The sequence below is a fragment of the Hippocampus comes genome, unplaced genomic scaffold, assembly GCF_001891065.2.
Source record: "Hippocampus comes isolate QL1 unplaced genomic scaffold, H_comes_QL1_v1.1 scaffold156, whole genome shotgun sequence".
Lineage (NCBI taxonomy): Eukaryota > Metazoa > Chordata > Actinopteri > Syngnathiformes > Syngnathidae > Hippocampus > Hippocampus comes.
Window position 1 is genome coordinate 4,903,964 of NW_017805744.1, and position 8,754 is coordinate 4,912,717.

Genomic DNA, 8,754 nt, shown 5'->3' on the forward strand with positions numbered 1-8,754 from the left:
TATATATATATATGAGGACACTTTATGTCGGTGATATTTTATATGTGCAAGCTTTATTTACAGTTAACTTATGTATTTTTGTAGTTATGTCTTTTTATTTATAGTTAGTTATTCATAGTTCGACACACACCACTACAAATGGAATTCCAAAGTTTAATTAATCAGACACTGGTGGCACAGCACTCTGTTTCGAGTCTGTTTTAGTTTCCTGGGGGGAAAAAATATTTCACAGGGGGTAAATCATTGAAAAAAGGTTGCAAACTGCTGCTCTACTCTGCCAGCCAATGTTTGGGTGGAATCACCCTCATTAATATTTCTTATTCAACTTGTAAGTTGTCACAATGGTTGTGGAGGCACCTCGAAGGCCAGGCCACTGCCACTTTTAGCATTCTTGGCTCGGATGTGCATCCACAGTGCCTTCGAGGATAAAATCTGCACTTGGGTTTCCACACCAACACTCCATGCTCTCAATAAAGTGCCATGAGAGTACAATGAGCTGGATGAATGAGAATATTTACAGGCACTCGTCATTCATTCATCTTTTTGAATATATATATATATATATATATATATATATATATAATTTGATACAGCTCATTACGCTCTACATTGCTTGGAGCCTCAAGTCAGAGTCGTCTTACAACGCGCAACTACCGTACATGATGTCTGAGCACATTAAAAACTGAAAAACAACAAACATGAAGCTACACGTAGTATGAAGAAGAGCCGGCATGGCAGAAGTCAGGCGGTTTACTCAGTTTATCATTTAGACCATCATCTTGGAGGATTTACTCAAATGCTCATTGATCTGAATGATCTCCATATGAACCACAGCACTGTGTCCCTTGACCCATCAATTACTGTGGAAGCTCTCTCAATGTCAAGCATATTACGGTAAATGTCTGTGGACCGTAAATAGCGATCATCACTTTTTTAACCTGGTCGAGAGTTTTCCAACTGTCTTCGAGGTAAATGGCGGCAATGATACAAATGTAGAGTACATGAACTTGAGAGAAAGGGATAACAATGTAAGAATGACTGTGCCTGACCAAAAGTCACATTGCATTTTGGTGTCCTTGCATTTGTATGAAGGCAAAATGGGAAAAGCCACTGCACCAGGGAAAGCAGGAGAAGGATATTAGACTGTATATATACAGCATGTCAAACAGGAGAACGCATTTCCCCTCTGGTTAAGAAGCAACAATTCTATAAATGTTTAGTTTTTGTTTTTTTACCTGGTGTGTTCCACACCTTTACTGTGTCTGAGATGTGTGGCATTTCCCCTCTATTCATTTGTTCACAGTGATTTGACCCAAGTCATTTTTTTGAAACATCAAAATGATACAAACCCTGATCCGATCTGTAGTTTCTGTACTCCTGTCGGCTGACTGGTTCATCAATCTCGGAGATGCAATTCTTAAGGCAAAGGTAATATGATGAGCATGGCAAATTCTGTTTGTTCTGATCAAAATAATATCGGAAACAACGTGTTAAGAACACTCACAGTTATAAAGCACACTGTGCTGGGTCTTTAAACAGCCTTTCATCAAGTCATTTTGACTAGTCTTAACAAAGTTAACACACCCTACTCAGTCATATAGTGGCCAGGGGTTTAATTACTCAACTTCATAGATGAAAGCCTATTAATGGTAAGGCTGTGATTTGGGGGAGGCCTTTATTTGTACAAATGGTTTTAATTACCGGTAATCATATTCTATATTTAAATGAGTTCACAAACAAATAATGATGCTTGATGAAATCATTTGCACGACAATACTTTATAAATGGACTGTATATTCTATATGGCATTGTATTGTTCTATATGTTAGAGCATCATACTTTTTTTCTTCTTTCTCCAGTACAGTGCGCTTTTGTTAGCAGACATAAGCACATTCTTTTGTTTTTTTCCCCCCGCCCGCCATCCCTAATTCTTTCCTCCGGCAAATACTTTCTCTTTTAACTCCACTATTGGCTTCACATCGAGGCACCTGTTCCGAGTGGAGGCCACTGCTTAGCAATACCTTATAACAGGGGCCCCCAACCTTTTTTGCCCCACGGACCGGTTTATGTCAGACAATATTTTCAGGGACCGGCATTTAAGGTGTGGCGGAAATAATACAACAAAATAATATGGTATGAGCTGCATGAAAACTGTGGTGTTTTCGAAATATAATAATAAACACAAGGAGCGTCTAATCTGGCCGCAACACTCCGGTCGCTATGGCAATGTTTAATGCCTTCAAAATACGATACAACGCAAATTCAAAGTGCATGAAAATGACGACTCACCACAGCACCGAGCTTGATTTTCTGCAACCAGACGGTCCCATCTCGGGGTAATAGGAGAGACAATGACACCTCAAGTGTGTGGTTTATGTCCAGTCTACTTCGTAATTTTGTTTTCGTCGCCGTTGCTGCATAATTCCCCCCCGCCTCACACAGGTAGGATGTCGGAAATAGCAACAGTGCTATTGTGGCGATCTCAGAGTATTCAGCCATAACTTTAATCCAGTTGTCTCGAACGTACTTTTAAGGCCGCCGTCATTTGCGATCTCCAGCAGTTTTTTTTTACTCATTTTGCGAGCTCCGGTGTTTGTTTTTAGCCTAATTGGTCACGTTCCGAAGAAGCGTGGCTTGACGTGTGTCAAGCTGGACACAGACGGATGTAACGGAGAATCCGGTAAGTTTTCAAAATAAAACATCTTTCGTATTCCGAAATAATTAAAACGGAATTAAGGCAAGTTCTTTCTGTGCGGCCCGGTACCAAATGTCCGGCGGACCGGTACCGGTCCGCGGACCGGCGGTTGGGGACCCCTGCCTTATAAAATACCTTATACGGTTCATCAAAAGTGAAACAATGCAGACTCATTTCAGAACTCATAATCACTGTGTAACCTCAATGTTTATCTTTCCTTCGATACATCATGAGCACATTTTTCTTCTGTCCTTGTGCTGAAGTCCAGGGCCTCTCTTTCTGTTCCGTAGGACATGTTGCTTTCATTGTCAGTCAGAAGCATCATCTTGCTCCTGAACCGGTAAAAATACATTAAGACTCTTGTTTTACACCCCCATCCTCACTCTCCTCCACCTCCATGCCGTACACCGTTATTCTGATGCAGCATATTCTCTCCGATTACTCCGACCAATTGCATTTTTTCCTCAACAAAGACAATTACTCTTTGTCTCAGTCTCCTGTGTGAGTCGCACTCTCCCGTCCTCCCGTTCCACGTCCCTGTAGAGAAGGGATTTTTGGGCTTTCAGTCGACAGGCCAGTGACATGAAGATTGAGTCCACATTCTGACTCTCTCGTGGGTCCTTTGCAGATGTTTCGAACAGCAGCATGTTGTGGGAGTCTGCGTACTTCAGCGCCATGTTGGACGGCACCTGGAGAAGTGATTATTATGACTCATTAGCTCATTTTCCTTACTCCCTTATTGCTTGTCCTCGTTAGGGTCACGGGTGAGCTGCAACATATTCATGGGGACTTTGGGTGAGAGGTGGGGACACCCTCGCCTACGATGCATGTTTCTTTTTATTTATTTATTGTAATGAGGGATGAATTTGGAAGAAGGTATTGCTAAGTAGTCAATTATTATGTTTTTAGATGTTGTTTCTAATGGACAAATCTCTCATACTGAACAGATTAATTCTGCCGAGAGTTGCCATCGAGGTCTGAGACTCGTATGTTGTTTGTTTGTAGACTGAAAACAAGTTTCGACAATTAATTGACTACAGCATTCAATTATTCTTCCCATTTTCATCTTCTGCCCTCGGTTGTCGGGACTGCTTCAGTCTACTGACCTGTACTTGGTCCACTAAGTCACACTTGTTCCCCACTAGTACTCGAGGTACTGATGCTGAAACTCGATGACCGTTGCATTCCTGCAATAAAAGGAAACACTTGATTCAGTAAAATTAAAATGTCCAAGCAAATTCGAAAAAAAAAAAAAAGAACTTTTTTTTAAAAATTGTCATCAATGTCCAACTCAGATTAATAATTTGAATTATTGGCAGGAGAGCAATGAAAAAGCGAACATCCAAACAACCCTCCAGAGTCTAGCAGTAGCTTTGGAGATAACACTAGAAGCTTGAAGGAAGAGGATAAATGGCTGTGAACAAATTATACAAGTTGTTTAACTCACCTCTATCCATGTTTGCAGATTGCGGAAGGAAGCCATTTTGGTGACATCATAAACAAAGACTACTGCGTGGACATTACGGTAGTAGTGTTCCACCATGGATTTACGAAATCGCTCCTGGCCAGCTGTGTCCCATACCTGCACCTGAAGATGAGATAAGTCTTTTTTCAGATGAAAATATTAAACAATAAATGTGTGGTTCTCACTATTAATTCAATAACCAGAGAGAATTTTGAGAAAAACAGCCTTTATTTGCATCGACTCAACTTGCAGATATTTCACGAACAGCCCTGCAAAACATTATTTTGTGGTCTCTCCAAAACCTCACGCACACGCGCTCTAAGAAAACACGACTTAACAGCCAGAATATCCTGTCTCTGTATTTATTAACCAAAACCGACATGAATTAGCAGTGTCAATTTTGGTTGCCATAGTGACAAAGGATTCTGACCAATAACATCACAGCATATAGCTGACGGTGCAAAACTTCTGAATGCATATATTTTATGATGAACAGGAAAGCCTGTTCAAGGGACAAAAAACAATGAACAAATCATGCTTTAATTGTTAACCATGAAAGCTAGAATGCATGGTCAAAGGAACCGCAATGTGTCTGATCATCCACCCTCTGTGTTTGTTTTCGAGTATAAAGTATGTTTCATAAGTAGAAAAACATAAGGATCCAATATTATGTTCACATCAAATTAAAGTAACTTAACAAAATTGGAATATGTTGTATGCGCCCCCACAAGTCTAAACTGATATGGCGTTTGTGGGCTATGAAGTAAGCAGCAAAATCCACTTGTTTTTCTCCATCTCATGCGGCTGCCATTTTGCCACTTGCTGTCGACTGAAAAAGACATCACAGTTGCCCAGGGCTCAGATAACAACCAATCACAGCCAACCAGTTTTCTGGATCTGATCGTGTGGCATTCGCAAGCGGAAACCTTAACACTGGCCCTTTGGCACTGCAATGTCATTTTCATCAGACACGAGCAGAATTATCTAGTAAAAAAAATAAAAAACCTTGTACAGGTGCCCAGACATTTTTAATGTCGCAGATTTCCAAAATGTGAGCGGTACAGCAGTGTGAGTCATTCTGAACAGTCTCAGGATGGGTGTGGGAGTTGTTTTCACTGGGACCAGAATGGGCTAGATTATACAAAAAAAAAATTAACTATGGTCCAAGACTGGGACGGGATTTTTCTGTGAGAGTGGGATGGCACGGAGTGAAAATCCACTCCCCTGTCTCTTCTTCATCCTACATCTATTGACATATCTGTTGTGAAGACCTAAAACATTAATTTGGAAGTTAATGGCTGCAATATAGATTGAATATCCACAAATTCATTGCATACAGTAATCTGAATTTTCGATACAAATCCTATGAAGGCTCTCAACATAGTCCAACGCTTGTTTTAGTGTCCCATTGAAGTCACAACTTTTAAAAATTGAAATCATCAGCAAGACTGAAGATACCAATTGTGTCTACCTTGGCTGGGGTATAATTGATTCTGCATCTTAGATTTAATCACTCAAGTGCACTATACATAGAAAAAATTGATGCCCATGTCAGGTATCGCCAATGCCAAGATAAACATTTTGCTTAGCGTATCCAACCATCCATTTGCAGTAATGCGAACACTGTCCAGGGTCCAGGGTCACACAGCCTATCTCAGGTGACTTCAGGCAAAATTTAGAGTGGACTTGACCTGCGCTTGTCACTCGTCAATCACAGGCAAGGCAGCTTTATTTATATAGCACTTTTCATACACAAGCCAAGACTCCCTGTGAGAAGAGTTATTTTACTCAATGGTACCTTTCCTGGTTAGATAAAAATTAAAAAAAAAATACATTTGCCAACACAAATATTTGTCACTCACATATGTCAGTTTAAACAGAGGCCCTAAGAGGAAGTGATCTTTACTTCTTTCTCTGAACAGAGCAGGTGTTTTTGAATGTTACAATAAATGTTTCATAGCACTCAATATAGTTCTGTTAGAATAAAAACAATGCTGATTTATTTCCTATTTCCATTTGAAAGAAGAAAACCAGCTGTTTATTATTAGAGAATGAATTCTGCTTACAAAATCAAACGTCCACCTCACAGTGCAGAGGTGCAAAGGTTTGATTCCGCTTTATCCTCACAAGGGTCATGGGTGAGCTGGCACCTTTCCCAGCTGACTTTGGGCAGTAGGCAGGGTACACGTTGACCTGGGTGCCAGCCAGTCGCAGGGCACGCATTGACAAACAAATATTTGCACGCCTAATCATACTTCCGTACAGTTAAGTACTTACCATTGTAAAATAACATAAATTACAAATTTCTGTCATCCACTTTTTACATAACTTTCAAATTGATTGGCATTGCATCTTCAAATTTGAAGTATCATTTCTTTAAAATGTTTACTAATTAATGTTGCAACCGTTAGCTAGATACAACCCCCCCCAAAAAAAAAAATAAATCACAAATATTTTGCACCTCTGATACCAGAACACCAATATGCCACACAGCAAAACCAGTGACACAACGTGAAGGAAATGAGATGGCTGACTGAACAACTCAAAGTGTATTAAATAAAAAGATGGGTGATGATTGCTGATCAAGTGTTTCCAAGTTTTTGTTTTTCGTTCACGTTATGTTCACAAATCTCTTCTATTGTGTGGTTAACATGTTATTAAATATATTAACACATTTTGAGACTGACTGAAATGTATGGTTGAAGAAACACATTTGTTGTCATCATTTGCGGACCCCTTAAGAAAGCCTTGGCCACCCCAAGGTGAAAAGTCTAGCTCCGTCACTGAACAAGAGAAATGGGAGGTAAAGTGAGTGATCATCAGCTTGCTTTGTCCAACACTCCAATAAACTGGCATGACAAACAAGAGGAAGAGGTTTTTCTACATTACATTGCTTAAAAATGTTTTCAGGAGCAACAAAATTCAAGATGAAGATCCCTCAATGATGTTGCCTTTATTAATTTAACCACAGGGGCAGCTATTAACCAATGCCAAACGATTACTATGAAGTCGTAATACCATTTTGGACATGAACGAACAGTCACTGTTGACTTAAACAATGAAGAAAAAAAGGGGAAATAAAAATCATCAATCATCTCTGAAATCGGTGAGTGATAAGCGGAGCTGTGGCATTTTATAGGCCTGCTCCATTAGAGGTGGAGGATGTGGATGAGGGGGAGGGAACAAGGAAACACCTCCAATTCCCATCCACGCAAGCTTCAATGTTACCTTGATCGTTTCTCCTTCAATTTCCACCGCTTTCTCCCTGAAGTCCACGCCGATGGTGGCCTCGGTGTTGTCCGGAAAGCTCCCCCCAGTGAAGCGGAAAGTGAGACACGTCTTCCCCACGTTGGAGTCCCCGATAACGATTATCTTAAAAATCCGCGTCTGAATGCTCAGTTCCAGGGAGGAGGTGCTCAGGTCCGCGGAGGACGTGAAGCTGGCGCCAGCGTCGTTGCTGCTACTGGCTCGGCTCCGGCTTCTGTAAACATCCATGGATGATGTCAGAATGGTGACATTGTCGTCTGCTCGGCTCGGCCGAGTCACCCTCCTTCCTCGGCTCTCCTCCTCGGGGGAATCGTTGGTCATTATGCCGGAGGAGGCGATGCGAAAATCGGGATGCTTGAGTGGAGAGTAGAGATGGACGAATGGGCGGATGGAGGCAAGGGAGGGGAAACGGAAGAGAATGGAGGAAAGAAGGAGGAGACTTTCATGTGCCCTACCAGCGAGATTCTCCGTCAGCTTGGAGACACATTTAAAAACACACGAGCGCACAAAGAGGACTTCGGGTACAAATCCAGCGGAATCCAACATTCTACAAGACGCTTAATAATAATAATTTCGATTGTACTGTCACATTTGTTCATTTTCACCTGTGTGCATTCGGGTGCAGAACCGCGCTATCATACTCAGAGATTTTTGTAATTGTTCATCCCTTTCATGCAACTCACCAAATGTCAAACCAAATTTAAAACACTTCTCAGCTACATTATACAGGAAACTACGACCACAAAACAAACAAAACAAATAAACCTATATGACAGTGCATAATGGGATTAATTGCGCTTGCTGCCCTTTAATACATTTTCCAGTGAGTGGAAACGTCGGCTACAATTGCCCTGCAAATCAAACAAATATGCACCATGCAGTTTCATTTTTGATGGATTTTTTTTTTACTCTGCAACCTAGTATTGGAGTGTGAATGCGCAAAGAGTTCTCACACAAGTCATGTGATCTGATTAGCTGCGTATCATCACATTCCATGAAGCGACGCGACCGTAATGCACAGGATTGCTGTGTTGTCACATTCCAGACCCGATTAAGACAAAGTGGTTTCGAATTCAGTACACCACTATGAGAAAATACATTTTATTAAAAGTGCATAGTACATGGTCAAAGGGTGTATTCAAAATACTTGCTTCTCTTTCAGATATACTGAGTATGGTGGCACAGAATACATCAGCACCTCAAAAAGCCAATAAGAATCCGAGAACGTACAATTAAGCTAATTTTTTTGTAGTAAATTATTTCTCGTCAGGTATCAAATCCAAAAAGATGTTCATGAGAAAGCCTATGTTCACTGATTTTGATCTGA

At 40.8% G+C, this 8,754-nt stretch overlaps 1 protein-coding gene and 1 long non-coding RNA gene across 2 annotated transcripts in view; one reads left to right on the plus strand and one right to left on the minus strand.

Moving 5' to 3' along the window:
- LOC109524335 (uncharacterized) overlaps positions 1 to 4,235 on the plus strand; it is an 8,031-nt gene extending 3,796 nt beyond the window's left edge. The window contains exon 3 of the long non-coding RNA XR_002169942.1: positions 4,161 to 4,235. This is a non-coding gene — a long non-coding RNA (uncharacterized LOC109524335). The remainder of the gene's footprint in view (positions 1 to 4,160) is intronic.
- Positions 2,824 to 8,218, minus strand: rab33a (RAB33A, member RAS oncogene family). The gene is made up of 4 exons (XM_019884084.1): positions 7,389 to 8,218; positions 4,143 to 4,283; positions 3,802 to 3,882; positions 2,824 to 3,384 (listed from the first exon to the last, which is right to left on the minus strand). The coding sequence occupies exons 1-4, from the start codon at positions 7,971 to 7,973 to the stop codon at positions 3,160 to 3,162; spliced, it is 1,032 nt and encodes a 343-aa protein (XP_019739643.1). The 5' UTR covers positions 7,974 to 8,218; the 3' UTR covers positions 2,824 to 3,159.
- Positions 8,219 to 8,754: the final 536 nt, after the last annotated feature.

Coding starts and splice junctions, on each gene's coding strand:
- rab33a (XM_019884084.1), bottom strand. CDS start 7,973: ATGTTGGATTCCGCTGGATTTGTACCCGAAGTCCTCTTTGTGCGCTCG. Junction 3,883..4,142: donor ATCTGCAAACATGGATAGAG/GTGAGTTAAACA, acceptor CTTTTATTGCAG/GAATGCAACGGTCATCGAGT. Junction 3,385..3,801: donor ACTTAGTGGACCAAGTACAG/GTCAGTAGACTG, acceptor TCACTTCTCCAG/GTGCCGTCCAACATGGCGCT.